The sequence below is a fragment of the Cibotium barometz genome, chromosome 17 (assembly GCF_041138505.1).
Source record: "Cibotium barometz isolate CiBa-2024 chromosome 17, ASM4113850v1, whole genome shotgun sequence".
In the NCBI taxonomy this organism is placed as follows: Eukaryota; Viridiplantae; Streptophyta; class Polypodiopsida; order Cyatheales; family Cibotiaceae; genus Cibotium; species Cibotium barometz.
In genome coordinates, this window is record NC_141062.1 from 45,028,399 (window position 1) to 45,044,400 (window position 16,002).

At 45.8% G+C, this 16,002-nt stretch overlaps 1 protein-coding gene across 3 annotated transcripts in view; it reads left to right on the forward strand.

The window, feature by feature from the left end:
• Positions 1-16,002, forward strand: part of LOC147630060 (mediator of RNA polymerase II transcription subunit 15a-like) — a 171,217-nt gene that overhangs the window by 24,656 nt on the left and 130,559 nt on the right. For 2 of the 3 annotated variants that reach the window (XM_086811671.1, XM_086811672.1), the window contains exons 5-6: positions 7,032-8,216; positions 8,386-8,444. In XM_086811671.1, the coding sequence (XP_086667797.1) occupies positions 7,032-8,216; positions 8,386-8,444 (1,244 nt within the window). The remainder of the gene's footprint in view (positions 1-7,031; positions 8,217-8,385; positions 8,445-16,002) is intronic. The other variant, XM_086811673.1, reaches the window with a different exon arrangement.

Consider the following 16,002-nt stretch of genomic DNA (forward strand, 5'->3'; position numbering starts at 1 on the left):
CCACCTATGACTGCACAATGGAGCTGGGCCTTTACAATTTGTTTCCGCCGACGCGGAAAAAAACCCCCAAGACCCTGAATGTTCCAAGAGACAATCCTCCGTTAGAATTGGAGAGGTACCATGACAATGCGAATGTGCAACATCATCCTCAAGGGTACACTCATCCTATAACTGTAATGCAGCATCCTCTTGTGAAGGATCCAGATCATGTGCCTGCAAAGCCTCATCCTCCAAAGAAGGATCAACATCCTGTGAGGCAAGAGCTGCATAGGGGTTAGGGTGCTCCATAAGGGGTGTGGGTGAAGGGGCAAGTACGAAGGTCCGAGGGTGCCAGCTATCCCTAACCACAACCCAACGATGTGTGGTATGTTGTGGCAAGGGAGCAACTGGAGTATCGGCAACTATAGAAGGCCTCTGATGGGCAAGACCACGCCGCCTCCTAGCATGGCCCCTCGATCTGGGACAATCTCTAGCAATGTGACCCTATCGACGACGACACTGGTCAGGTCTGTGCCTGCAATCTCCATCCTCTGGCGGAAATGAGATCCATCAGGTCTCTGAAGTATAACATGATCATCAGTAATCGATGGATCAGGAAAAAGTACAAGGACCCCGGGTACACCATCAAGAGTGGCGGTAACGGCCACGAAAGCTGAGGCAGGAGAGCTCGGAAGGACTGGTACCTCTAGAACTTGGCCAAAGGATGCCCCTATGGAAGCTAAAAGCTTCCAATAGGACCAAGGAAGAGCAAGGAACCGTAGTGAGACCGGGGTAAGGTGCTGATCCTCCGCCATTGGATCAAAGCCCACCTGGTACTGAAAGAAGAAAATCTTCCTAGGACCAAGAGGGAAGGGGCTGCCATCCAAAACCTGAGAAGTAGCTTCTAAAGAAAGAAAGTCCACCTGGAAGAAGCCTCGACCAAGCAAACGAGTATCCTGGAAGTGCACAATGAGCTCGGAAGGGAGAGTTGCTAGAAGCCATTCATGGGCCTGCGAACAAGAGGGGTGGAAACCATAAACTCTCACAACAAGGGTGTTCTCGACCTCAAGGTCAATGTCGTGCTGAAGAGAGGTGAGCTCGTCTTGTGAAATATTGATGATTCTCCCGGCTAGTGGGGGTGACGAAAGATTGGCTGCTCTGCAGAAGAAGCCATAAAGCCAATCAAAAAAATGGGCGGCCGACTGGAATCCAGATAAAATTGCTGCTGATAAAGAGGCAAGTGCAGAAGAGGGGGGCAAAGGTGGGAGCAGCTGGGGTAGCAAGGGCAGTGGGGCAGGTGGGGGCAGCAAAGGAGCAGGCGGGGATTGCAGATGGGCAGCAGAGGGGTAGGCGGGGGCAACAGATGGGGAGGCGGGGGAAGCAGAAGGGCTGGCGGGGGCTGAAGAAAGGTAGGCGAAGGCAGCAGAGGGCACGCAGGGGGCTGCAGAAGGGCTGGCGGGAGCTGCAGGAGGGCTGGCGGGGGCAGCAGGAGGGTAGGCGGGGGACTGCAGAGGGGCAGGTGAGGGCAGCAAAGGGGCAGGCGGAGGCAGCAGAGGGCAGGCGGGGGCAGGAAAATAAGCAACGCAAGCTCACCCGTCACTTCAGTTCTTGTTGGGCTCAACTAAAGTCCGTGAAAAAAAAAAAAAAACTGAAAACTGAGTTTTTCATCAGCTTATCATCCTCAAACTGATGGCCAGAGTGAAATTGCAAATTCAGTTGTGCTTGACTTACTCAATGTTATGTATCTGAGTAGTAGTCAGATTGGGAAAAGTATTTGCCATTGGTTGAGTTTGCATACAATAACACAGTGCATTCTTCAACTAATAAGGCTCCATTTGAGATAGTCTATGGCAAGGTGGTGCTTCCACCTATCTTACGAACAAAAGATGAAATCTTTGTAGCAGATAAGTATGTCCGTGATTTCGATACTGTGTTTGCACAAGTTCGGACAGCCATAGAAAGATCTCAAGCTAAGCAGAAAAAGGCAGTTAACAAACATAGGCGAGAGGTGGTTTTCAAGGAAGGTGATTGGGTATTACTTAAGTTTGAGAAAGCACGTCTTCGGAAGCGGCTAGGTAAGGAAGGCTGGTTTCCTAAGCTTTCAAACAGGTATTACGGGCCATTCCAAATCTTGCAGAAAATAAATGAAGTGGCATATAAATTGGTATTGCCCGATCACTGGAAAATACACAATGCCTTTCATGTCAGTTTGCTGAGACCTTATGTGGGACAACCTCCTATGGAATCAATTTTGGAAGATCCACTAGAAGTGGATGAACTTGAGGAGGTATTGCAACCTGAGCAGATAGTTTTTCATAAAGAGCGCAAGCATGGAGGTGGCAAGCTAATGCACATGTATCTTGTGAAGTTTAAAAACTATTCGGCTATGGATGGACGAGGGTTATTTTCCGGATTATCCAGAGCTTCTGAAGGCCTACTTGGAAGCTTTTCAGTTGCGGTCAACTGCTTAGAAGCTAGGGGGGAATGTCACAAAATTCCTTACAGCTTGTATTTTTTCTATTGTTCATGTATTTTTTCTATTGTTCATGTGTGCCATGTGGAGCCTGACATGACATACATGTATGGCTGGTGTAGCCTGACATGGTGTGTCTATTTGGCATATGGAGCCTGACATGACAATACATGTATGGCTAGTGTAGCCTGACATGATAGTACATGTGTGGCTTGTGGGGCCTGACATGGTGTACATGTATGGCTCATGGAGCCTGACATGATGTAATTCTCAGGGACTAACTATCTTGGAGATCTTTTATATTTATGTTCTAGGAAGGTTTCGGAAGGATCATGAGGCCTAGACATTTTATCGGATACAACTGAGCATATGGGTGTTTCTTCCAGTCTAATTGCAATCATGTGTGTGCATGACTTTGATTTTATCTTTGGATGACTTGTCTTGTTTGCCTAGACAATGCCTGAGATTTCTACCTGCGTTGGCCATGGGACCAGGGATGCATGGGCACACTGTGGACGTGTATGTGCACACCTGTTTGGGACTGACATGTGGTCTACATGTGTTTTGTAGGTGGTAAGTGTACCCAAAAATCCAATTTACAGCTTTATGGTTTCATATACTAATAATTATGTGTGCAGGTTCACACACACTTATAAGTGGCCGGACAACTTATAAGGTATTCACACTCGGTAGGACTATTTTAATACATGTGACAGCCATATGGTGGGCACCGGGCTAGATTTGAACCAATTGATGGTAGGCGCCCCCTTCTGGACCAGAAAAGCACACGTGTAGGCTATTTTCAGCAGGAAACCATATTATGGGAGAAAAACTCCAGTTCTGGGGTAGGCGCCTGCTTTTCCTGGTGCATGGGAGCTGGTCGACTGCTTCTACAGGCTGTTTACAGCCTTCTACAAAAACCTAAGAGGTGCATGGGAGGTGCGGGCCGACCCCTTCTGCATGTTCTCCACTGCTAGCTGGCCGATTTACAGCTTGAACAGAGGCTGGACAGATGATAAAAACAGAGAGGAAGAGCTGGTCATGTGCATCTAGACAGTTTTCCTTCTGACCGGGGGCTTGCAAGCTCGTGTACTACTGTTGGTCGATTTCTTCTGTGGTTGGCTGGGTGACTATTGTAAACAGCCTTTGAGAGCTGGTCGACTTGCTCTATGAGCCAGATAGGAAGAAGACGATGATGTTGAGTTGTCCCGGGCTGATGTGGGAGTGCTATGGGCTGTCCATAATTGTCCTGCATGTGCTTGGTGCCGGGAATGCTCACTTGTGCTGAGAATTGTCAGCAAATTCAGTTTATGTTATGTTTTCTTGTTTTCATATTGTATTGGAAGAAGGAGGTGCAGCCAGTGGTGAACCCTGGGCATCCGCAAAGTTGTATTAGAAGTAGACTCCTCTTTGGTAATCTAACCATAAAGGGGGGGTCAGCCCATCTTCTGGCCCCTAGTGTGGTGTACTGTGTAGATTTGTCATCTTGTTTTATCTGACATGCTTATGTGTATTTTCAGATTTCATGATTGATAAGATTTTTCGTGTACAGTTGTCCTTCCATTTACACTTATGAGGAGGATGGTGGGGGGGCTAGCCCTTCATGTCTCTCACCTCCGCTTTTAGGCTGTACCAGTCATCACAGCCCCATCTACTGACCACTGGAGATCGGGCTCATGTCAGAGATGGGAAATTTGCAGCAGCGTTGTAGCCTAGCGCATATGGAGAGCTAGATGTAGCGAAGCCATCGAGGTTACCCACACTCCGCCTGTGGAGTCCATCAGGAACATTTGGCTCAACATTATCCATACCCTCCGCGGTAGTAGGGGAAGTTGCAGGGAGGTTCTAACCACATAGTGGTGGGAAGCTTTCTTGAGGCTTTGTCAACCTGGCCCTTTTCTCACTGCTAGAGATGGTGATCCCACTTGGCATTACAAACCACCTGTGTGGTCCCCCCCCCCCCCCCCCCCCCCCCCCCCCCCGGTATGAGATAGCCTTCTCCTCATAGAGCGGCCAGCCGGAGGAGAAGTGCATCTTTCGCCACCTCTTGATTATTTGTTCCCCGCCTTGTACATAGAGGCAAGTTTTTATCTAGCCCTTCGTGGCTGTTTTTTATTAACTAATAGAAGGATCTTTTTCGCAAAAAAAACGATAAGTCATGCTCAAGGTGAATACATGTGGTGACGTCGCCCACATCCCGAGACACCTCCACAATGCATAAAAATCCTCGGTCTTGGCCAAATCTCTCATCCCTGATGACTGAAATCGATGGATGTAAAAAAAGAATAGTGCTGCATCTTGTGTGGTAGGGGCTCCCCTTGGGTAATTCATGTATCTTGAATGTGTAACTATAGCAACTTGCAAGTCATATCTAATTACCCAGTTCCTATCCACATGTGAGCCTAGTGTAGGGGGAGTCTGGGTCATACTGAAATGGGGGTGGTCGGCTCATCTGTAGTCCGTGTGTGGTAAACCATGCGAGGACAGAAGCCTACCAAAATGGATGCACCCCTCTCTCCGCTATCACCCGAGAAGACATAGCGCCAATATGGTAACCATGACAAATCCATCGCTAGTGTCCTCTATATCTATGTGACAATCTGAAATAAGGCCTCTATCACCATAGGTGCTGTAGCAAACTGGGCTTGAATGATATGGTGAGGGACAGATGGTTTGCTGCATATCAATATGGATAGCATCAAAATCTGTTGGCGCTCTATGCGCTGCCAATCTGCCGCTGATAAGCCTGGTGCCCAAAATAGGGACGCATACATCATCCCCGGAGTCACTTGTTGGGATTCGGAGTCATATGTGTGCATGTCCATCTCCCCGGTGTCCACCCTGTGTGTCCACCAATGTAAGTGTATAGGTGTGAACACCCCTTATACGTGTAAGTGTGCTTATATGTGCTTATGAGTAGATAAGTGTGTGTGTGTGTGTGTGTGTGTGTGAGCTAAGCAACGATGTCACCGCCGCGCAGGTGACTTGTGTCACTGACTTATGGTTTGTGTGAGTCAAAAGATAAGGCTGATTGCCTACAAAAGCATACACTTGGTGCAAGTTATCAAATTAATCAAAGCTAATCATTGGACGTGCAAAACTCTCTCGCTCTTTCTCCATTGGGCCATCAGATCACCGACCACGCTCCCAGGGAGTCACCATTGATAGAGCAGTTATCTTATGTCGTGCTCGTCGGCAACGCCCACTAGGATCCCGACCACGGCATCCTCACCATTGCCAGATCAGAGCCATTATTGCTCGGCATCGGAGGTGCCTACCTCGCTTCTACGACCTCTCCATTCTAGACAGCCCCATGGCGGAGATACTTGATCTAAGGAGAGAGCAACACTTCAACTGATCAGCATGCATGGATCTACCTGATATACATTTTCCAGTATTTTCTACTCAGTATCATCTCAGAGTCTTGCAGTTCTGTTCTTATAACTGTAGGACAATCAGTTTATTGTACTTTTTAGTCTTGTTCTCTTTGATGAGACACCAGCTTCAAATGTACTCTTAGTTTTGGTCTCATAGGCCATTATGGCCTCTTAGAGACGTTAATATATCATTTCATTTCATTTCATTTCATTTCATTTCTCTCAGTTTTGGTCTCATAGGCCATTATGGCCTCTTAGAGACGTTAATATATCATTTCATTCTCTCTCTCTCTCTCTCTCTCTCTCTCTCTTTCGCTCTGTACTGCTGCTGCACAGTGATGGAATTCTTTAAACCTCCATAGCTGCTTCTATCTTGTGCAGCTCTTGTCCTACAAATGGTATCAGAGCAGCGTGTTCTGTCCTGCACCTGTGAGCCTGAGGCAATCCCCTCTCCGAGTTCTGGTGTGTCTCCATATAGAAGGTGACATTGTGTCCTGTAAAATGTCTCCTGGAGGCCTCCCACAACTGACCACAGAGTTCCATTACAGTTCCAGGCTGCCATCTTGATGCGTGTAGTCTCATAGATCCCACGCCCCTATTAGGGCTGAGATGCCTCTCCGTAATGCTGACTCTCCCATCTCGGTATACTGCCCACTTCCCTTCCTTACGGGCTGACCGTCTCCATTGAGGCCTTCCTGTGTGCCACCTGTGTCGGGATCAGACCCTTGTCCAAGTTCAGTATACTGCCCATTTCCCTGCCTTACAGGCTGCCATGACCTTCTCCATGGAGGTCTTCCTGTGTGCCACCTGTGTTGGGGTCAGTCCTAGTGTGAGATGGTTGATTTTGGTTTTGCAAAGTGTTGCTCTCTTCATCAAGAAGTCCAGGCGTGAATGTGTATCCTGAGTAAGGGCCTCTCTTGGCTATCTTTTCCAGTGCGTCATGTCTTGATCCCCTTTGTTTGCTTAGGGTTTCCCCATCTTTCTTTGGTGAGATTCTGATGACTCTCATTTTAAGGGCCCTGTTTTGCACCCATAGCTTGTCCTTAAGCATGGTTGCCATGATTTCCATTTGGTTCTGCTAGAGCATTAGTTTTTACTTCTTTCCCATCTCCACCCAGTTGAGAGACAGAGAGATTAAACAAAATATTTTTGGTTCATTGCTGTTGGTATTTTTTGTACTGATTGCATATTTTTGGCTTCAGCTTTGATTGCTTTGCAGCATCCACCACAAAACCAGGCAGAGAGTATAAATGCAGGCCTAGGGCAAGTTCAAACATGGCAGCAAGCCCCTCAATCCATTCAGGCTGGCGGTATGCTAATGGTCAATGGAATACAGAGCTATTCTGGGATGGCGTCAACTGTTTCGAGCATAAGCCATGCTCCCCAGCAAACTGCAGCTTTACATACAATAGGACATGCTCCGGGCAACCTTTCGAGTATAAATGGAAGCACTCTTCATAACATCAATAGTGGGCAATCGTTGCAAAACATGCAGGCAACAAACCTTTTGCATGGAACACACAGGCTTCAGACAGCACGACATGAGCAACAACAACAGGCGAAGGCGGCTGCGGTGTCTGCCACACATCCGAGGGCTGTACAGTGCACACAACCACAGCAGCAAATGGTGGCGGCACCACAACAGCAGCAGCAGCTGCAGCAATCCCAGCCAGTGCCACCACTGCTGCCACTGCCGCCGCCGCAGCAGCTACAACAGCAGCAGCAACGACTACAGCAGCAACAGCTGCAACATCATTGGCTGTCAGGTCAGCAGAAGATCCAGAATTTAATGAAACAAAAGTTTCAACAACAACAGACCATCCTTCAGTCTCAGCAGCAACCAACCTTGCAACAGCAGCCACAATCCCTACCTCAGCAATCAACAGTCATTCAGCAACTGCCTTCAGGCCTTCAACAACAGATAGCTTTGCCTCAGAAAAAGCAGCATGCTATTTCTGCTTTGCAAAACTTGCAGCTTCCACAAGCTTTCCCAGGTCAGTCGGTGCAACAGCAGCAAATTTTGCAGCAGCAGCTCCAAGTGAAAGCGGTCCAGCAGGGGCAGGCACAATTGCAGGCACAGGCACAAGTGCAGGTGCAACAGCAACAACATCCAATGACTTCTATAGCAGCTTTGATGACACAAGCACAAGCACAACCTCAGTTACAACAACTTCAACCACAGCCAGCTTTCTCATCATTATCTATTCGGGAATCGTCTTTGTTATTGCAGCCACAGCAGCAGCACTCTGGTTCAGCTCGACAACATCAGCAACAGAGGATTTCACAACCAAGAAGCACGGCAATGCAGCATCCCTCTGGCTCAACAGATCAACAAAGCCACTTAATGCAGGCTCAATCCCTATGGGGGATTGCAGAGCCATCAACAGGTATGTATTGCTTGAACATCTTTCAAACTGTATCGAGTAAACACGCATGTATTGCTTGAACATTATTCAAAATGGATCGAGTGGAAGCGCAAGTATTATCACTGTTGTTGCTTTAATGAGATTCGCTGTTGATAGATTAGCCATCTAAGAATTGCAGCTGCTTTTGCAGCATCCATTGATTCATCTTCACAGAAAGGGCAGTTAGAAGCAGATATTGTCTGGACAAAGGTAAGCCACTCATTATGGAAGTAGTAATACATGCTTCATGGTAAATTGCTGAATGAATACATAAACATACATGATCGCGCGCGCATATGTGTGTGTATTTTGGTTGGATAGGTAGTTCCGTGTGCGCATTGTCAGTCCCACTATGCGCATGTCTTTGCTGCTACAGGTCCTCCTAATGCGCAAGTTCAGGCCGCCAGGGATCAGTTGCTCTCTCATGTTTCATGCATAGTATCCCAGGAAGAGGCACTCTCTATGGAACAATGTTTCATGGAGGAAGAATTGCAAGAGGCAATAAAACAATTGGGCACTTGGAAATCTCGAGGTTGGGATGGTTTAACTGTGGAATTCTTCTTGCACTTCTGGGATGATCTGAAACATGCGTTGCTTTTCATGATAAATGATGCTTGGTGTACTTGGAAAATGCCCAAATCATGGAAAGAAGGGTTGTAAAACTTCTCCCAAAAAAAAGCCTGTGTGAGACCTTTACTGATTGTTGGTGGCCAATAACTCTAATGCCCGTAGTATACAAATTGGTAACCAAAATGTTGGTCAACCAAGTAAAAGGGGTACTTTATGTAGGCTTACACGAGGCACAATATGGTTTTGTCCCGCACAAACATATAATGGATAACATTGCAAATGCCTACATTGGGGTTGAATATGCAAAATATACAAAACAAGATGTGCTTATTTTGCAAGTGGACATAGAGAAGGCCTTTGACACAGTGCAATGGGTTTTTATTGGGGCGACCATGTGCAAGATGGGCTTTGGAATTAAGATGTGCAATCTTGTATATTGGTTGTATCAAGGCAGTGAGGCATCATGTATTCTTGATGGTGAACTCTCTGACTCGTGGTCTTTGGGTAAGTCCGTGCTTTAAGGATGCCCTTTGAGTGCCTTATTATATGCTATAGCAACTCATTCTCTACTTCTATATATGGATCATCTTACTCGGCAAGGTACACTTCGTGGTCTTCAATTGCCATTCGGCAAGTCTTTTGTGGCACAGGCTTATATGCAGATGATTCCTTCTTCATGCCATGAGATGATCCTCGTGATCTACACGCTGTGATGGATACCTTGGATCTGTTTGGTATAGCTGCAGGTCTCTGAATTAATTGCCGAAAATCCAAGCTTATCCCTCTCAAGCCACAAGCTTGGCATAGTGTCTTGTGGCCAGGGGCTCTTGTTCCCTCCAATTAGCTAGTAAGACATTCGGGTTATCCACTTGCATGGCACACGTCGTTAAAACTCCAGGCTCATTGGGTTTTGCAAAGAATAAATGCTAAATTGCAATACTGGAAGTTGGCCACATGGCCCTTACATGTTAGACTCCATATAGTGCATTCCATTCTCATTGCATATATACATTCATAGTTTTTCTCATACTCATATGGAAAATATTCCATACTTCCATACCCGTATGCGTATGGTCACGTATGGAAAAACTTTTCATACTCGAGCCAAAAAAGAAAATGTTTTGCATCTTTTCTAGACATAGAGATTAATTGTCAATGTGTGAAAGTCATGACATGGTCAATTTGTGAAAACCATGATAGACCATCTATTATGGGTTTCACATATTTTAAGTCTCTCATGGTTCACTTCTTTGAAAATGGCATTTTTACCCTTTAATTTAAGAATCAAGTATGAAATCCCACGTATGGAATTTCTCCAAGGTTTAAACCATACTTATTTCATAGTTCCAAACTCATACACGTATGTCGTATGGTTGCCGTATGAAAAAACTATGCCTACAAGTGACAGGTTTTGGCATTTGCCCACTCCACACTCCCAAGTCCCTACTGATGTAACATGTTACATGATACATCATTGATCATACATGTATGATGTAAACAAGTTACAATAATATAAAGTCTGGAGTTTGGATTCTGGCTCTACATCGTTTATGTTTTTTCTAATCCCAAGATCTTTGCAGTTTCAAGTTTCTTTGGTTTTTTGTGTCATATGTAGCATGTTTTTCCTTAAATTTAGGGTGCCGTGTGGCATACTTTTTTCGTACTTCCATAACCGTATGTGTTTGCCGTATGGTTGCCGTATGGAAAAACTATGTATACAGGTCTTCTTGCCTCTACTTGCTTGGCCAAAGAAGAACTTAGATGAGTACATGTCCTAGAGATACTTTGGAAAACCAAGCACAATACTAAAGGCCGCAGACTTCTGCAAAAGGACAAGCTATGTACGGCAAGTAATCATGGGGGTGTAACATTCTCGACCTTCATACTCATGTCATTGCCAGGAAAGCCACTTTGCTCGCTGATTTTGCAGCTCAGAAACAGCCTTAGGCAATATGTTAGCAGCCATGTGCACCACTTTAAAGTCCACCACATTTGGTGCATGGACCCCCGACTACTAGGAGGTGGTTTTTGGGCACTTTACAAGGAAAATCCCAAGCTACCCCTTCATCTCTAGGTTAATCATGGATTGGAAATTGCTAACAGAGAAACTAGGATGGCATGGAACATCACGGGAGGTTGGAAACACTATGCACTTGGAAAGCATACATTGGAGTCTGCTGTGTCGTGCTACATTAGGCCTTCTTGAACCACGGAAAGCTTTCTTCCTATCACAAAAGAGTGTACGTTTCGTGGCGGATGTGGTCAATGATGAAGGCTATGCCATCTCCTTCCCAGAAGCAACAAGCCAGAGGTATGGGCTAGGCATGCACTACAGACCTCTGCATCCCATACGCACCCACTTACAGCCTCTTCAGCTAGTGCCTCCGCTGAATCATGAGTATTTGAAGGACTGGCGGGTTGCTCCAGCTCAAGCTACAAGGTTACATGAACTAACAGCTAAAATGTCTTCCCAAAATGAGCTCCCGGGAATCGCGTGTGAAGATGCCCTGAGAGTCTGTCTAGGAGAGCACTAGAGAAATCACAATAGCATAGCAAATGAGGCACTCTCTCATCGCGCAGCATGCAACAATGACATCTTGCCATAGCGATGTGCCTCTTTTCCAAAAATACATCAACAGGCAAAACTCCCATAATGCGTCTCCAAAGGAACAGTCTTTCTCTCAGTGGCAAAACATTTTTCCATATGGTCCTCAAACAACCAGCCCACCATCTATCTGTTTTATGCATTGTCCAAAGCACATTAGCATGATCTGCAATCCAAGGAGGAGTAAGCAGTTTGATATAGACCCCACTGGAACAAACTGTTGGGCTGCCAATATGTCAGGGACAATGTGGAAACCTAAATAGCGAGCAGTCTGCCCGCGACCAATCCAAGTGAATCCCCACTGTTGACTCCAAGTAGGAGAAGCCAAAGGATCGCTTAGGAGACCCAAAGACTTGTTCCAAACGATCTTTTCTCCTGCTGCCAAACCAAAAGGTATCAAGAACAACCTGCATATGCTCCATGACCTACGCATTATCCTCAACGTACAGAGCTGTATCATCGGCATACTGTGCATCAAGGAGGTCCTGAGGTAAATCCAAAGGTAACCTCAGGACATGAATTCCTGTAGTGCCGTCTTGAACAAAATAAGACATGGCCTCGGCAAAGAACAAAAACAAATAAGGAGCAAGAGGACATTTCTGTCTCATAGACTGCTGCAAGTGAAAAGAATAATCCATACCACCTCCAATAGTCACTTTGTCGTTGGCACAATGATAAAGCCCCGACAACCCTATAATCCACTCCCACGGAAAGCCAGGCCTCCCAAGAGTGCCCTCCAAGAAAAACCAGTCCACTCTGTCATATGCTTTCTTGAAATCCAACAACAAAATGGCGAGAGGTTGCATGCTCTGCTGAGCCCACTCTACAGCCTCAAAGAAGGTGAAGATATTGTCCAAGATGCTCCTATCTTGGACAAAGCTTGTCTGAGTGTCATTAATAAGATTTGGGAGGAATGGGCGACGTCTATCGCAAATCAACTTTGCCAACCCCTTATAGGTGCTCGACAATAAAGTGATTGGTCTCCACTGGCACAATTCTAGCTTGTCATCCCCTTTAGGAAGGAGACAAATCAAGCCAGATGTCATGCTCTGTGGCATCTTGCCAAAGTAGAAAATCCTCTGAAAGGCTAAAAGAAGAGGGTTCTCCAGCCACTTCCAAAAGGGGAAAGAAGGCTTGAGAGAGACCATCCTCACCTGGACAAGTGTGTGCACTCTGTGAGACAAAAGCAGCTGCCAAATCCATTTTTGCAAAAGGGGCCATCAAACGCCTACCCATATCCTCTCTGACCACACTGAGAGTGCAACTCTAGACTCTCTTTCTAGTGAATTTGACCTTTGGAGAATCGGGCTCAACAAAGAACAAGGCAGAGGAGAACTCAATGGCCACCTCCAAAACCTCATCTGGTGCTGTACGGACTGAGCCCTAGCAATCTTTCAAAGCCCTAAGCTGATGTCAACAAGGCCGCGGTCCATGAGTCCTGAAAAACTCTTTGCTTATTGAATCCCCCTTGTGGGCCCAGAATGAAGCAGAAGAGTGATACTGGAACTCAGATCTGTTGTCAAGTATGGCACTCAAAGCTTCTCTGGCATGGAGTACTCCTCCTACATGCCTCTGTTATCTCCTGACAAATCTGGCTTGACTCGACCAAGGTTTGGGCTACCCATCCTGTGTATCTCTCCAATCTCTATCTCATAGTAGTCTAATGGCCTCCTTGACCTCCCCACGCTGGAATAAACTATCACGGATCCTACAAGGCCACCATGGGCCGACACAAATGGAGGGTCAAGCAGTAAATGAACTCACGTATGATCTCACATAGTGGTCGATGGAGCCACCTCTGGCGATAGCTCAATGATCTACATAGAATCTGTCCAATCTTTTCGAGATTCTTATGACCTCAGAGATCTTTCCTCTCAGCAGCAGCAGCAGCAGCAGCTAGAAGTGTTTTTCCACCGTTTCTAATGTCTGAGTAGTAGCTACCCCACTTTGGAGCAGCTATGAATGTAGCATACAATCCTTACCAAAGCAGTGGTTTCACAAAAAAAAACTGTGTGTGGTTGTGTATATATATTTATGTGTGTGTATATATGTATATATATATATAGTGTGTGTGTGTGTGTGTGTGTGGGCGTTGGTGTGTGTGACCTGTGTGAGAAATGAAATGAAATGAAATGTTATATTAACGTCTTCAAAAGGCCATAAGATTTTATGAAGTATTGTGTTTTGAGCCGCGCTTCAAACAAATGTTATTGGAAAAGTCACCCATGTATTTTGGCCCGCAAATGATACATGTTTTGCCTTGGTCACCAACGAAGGATTATCAGAGCCTCATTCGTCTCGTAAATGTCCGGTTTGGGTGGAGGTAGTTGATTTTCCAAAGTGTTTGGCAGATGCATTACCCGTGATTGCAAAAGCAGTCTTGGTAAAGTCATATGCCCTCCACGAATAAATGGGAATGGTAACAGATTTTGCATTCTCTAGGATACGGATGTTGCTACACCTCCCTCCATCATGTTGCATATTGATGGTATCTCGATGGGTCCTGCTTTTTTAAAATTAAAATGGGGTATGTTTGTTGGTGCGTGCTTCAAATGCAAGAAATTTGGTCATATGGCGTCTGAATGCCCTGAGACATTTTTGCAGCCGCCTATTGCTTCTATGCACCCTGCGAAAGTGGCTGAAAATAGCCCTGCTCTGCACCCTCAAAAGGGAAAATCCCCCTCATTAGTGGATCAGCCCCTTGATAAGGGAAAGGGCAAGCTCATTACGCAATCTCCTGTCTCCGATAAAGGTGATGCTTCTGCTTGGAAAATGCCTAAAAAGACAATCCTTGCCAAACCTCGCATTCTTCCTACTCGCAACTATACTGCCTCTACTTCTTCTGGTCCATCCACTACTTCAGCTGAAGTCCGTGGAGTTGGAAAATTATGGGCAGCAGTAGTAAAGTCTGGCACTATTTATGATGAACCTATGTATGAGATGGGACATGTTGCGATGGCAACTGACTTGCTTTCACCTATGCAAGGGGATGCAGGGAGTCAGGCACTAGTGCCTATGCCTAGTGTAGCCATGCAGGTGGAAGTTTGATGTGCAGGGCAACTATATTGATTGTATATATGTATAGTCCAATCAAATGCATTACTTACAATGTCTAGGGCCTCTGTCACATAAATAAATGGAGGCTAGTTTGGGACTATGTAAATAGCAGTAAATCGCATATAGTGTGTTTGCAAGAGCATAATCAACACTCCTTCACAGGCCGTGAAGGCTACTTTGCGGGCTTTCGTATTTTTTATGCTGGTGCTTCTTCTTTCTCGGGCGTTGCCATGCTCGTGCATCATGAATTATAGCCACATGTTGCGTATAATGACCCACAGGGCTGTTTACTGATTATTCAATGTACTATTAATGGGGAAATTTATGAGTTTGCTTCAATTTATGCCTCGCAAACATCTGCTATGTGAGCTGAAATGTGGCATCGTTTGGCTGCCTACCCTTGGCTAGGACATGCTTTTCTCTGTGGAGATTTCAATAATGCGCCTGATTCAAGGGACAATAGTTCGCATCGGTCTCATATGCTTTTCATGGAACGCCAGGCTTGGTGTAGTATGCTTGACTCCTTGCACGCATGTGATTTATGGCAACATCTTATACCAGGTTGCCCTGGTCATACTTTCCATCATAATGCGTTCACTAGCTATTGGGCTAGATTCGGCAGATGGTACATGTTACATGCAGTGCAGTTTGATGATTTCACTTGTGACATGAGCCTAGACTTTTCATTGCGCTTATCTAATCATTTTCTAGTATCTATGATGATGTATTTTGGTCTCCCCGTACATGATGTACCGCTACCTTGCAAAAGGTTCTTGCTGGTTCATAATAGCTACTCAAACATCAATGCTTTTAGTCCATGGTACAACGACTCATTGACTGCCTTGTTTTGCATGCTTCTGTGGATGCCGATTGGGCATGGAATCGTTTTTTTTATGGGCATGCAGGATGTCATCAGAGACTATGGTAAGTGGTATATGGGGGACTTAAGAACTAGAGTATCAAATGCAGCAACTTACTAATATTGGTCAGCAAAGTGCTCTTACTGAGGAGGAGCTATCTAGCTTCCGATGTGCACACCATTGCTTGGCTGAAAATGATAAACGTAAGCTTCAGAAATGGCAAGTTCGTTCTTGACATAAAGCAATGTAGGACAAGGGCTGCTCCTCCAAGGCTTTTTTCAAAATCCTTCACACTTCAAGACGTATGCATTCACTTCATAGGGTGCAACGGCCATATGGCACTTGGACTGAAAATAAGTCACAGCTTGATGATGTCGTGACACATCACTTTGCTGATTTGTTTGCTGCCCCTGGACCTTCTTCTTCTGCTGAAATTGCAGCCAGGGATGTGTTCTTACGATGTGTGTACCCTATTCTTTCTGAGGATGAGGCTCTTGCATTGGAGGTGACGTTTACCGAGGAGGAGTTGCAGGCTGCTTTGGCTCGTTTGGGTCGCTCAAAATCCCCTGGATGGGATGGTCTTACTCCTGAGTTTTTTGCTAAGTTCTGGGATGACCTGAGTCTTGTAGTGCTCCGCATGATTAATGATGCTTGGCTTTCTGGTCAGGTGCCTCAA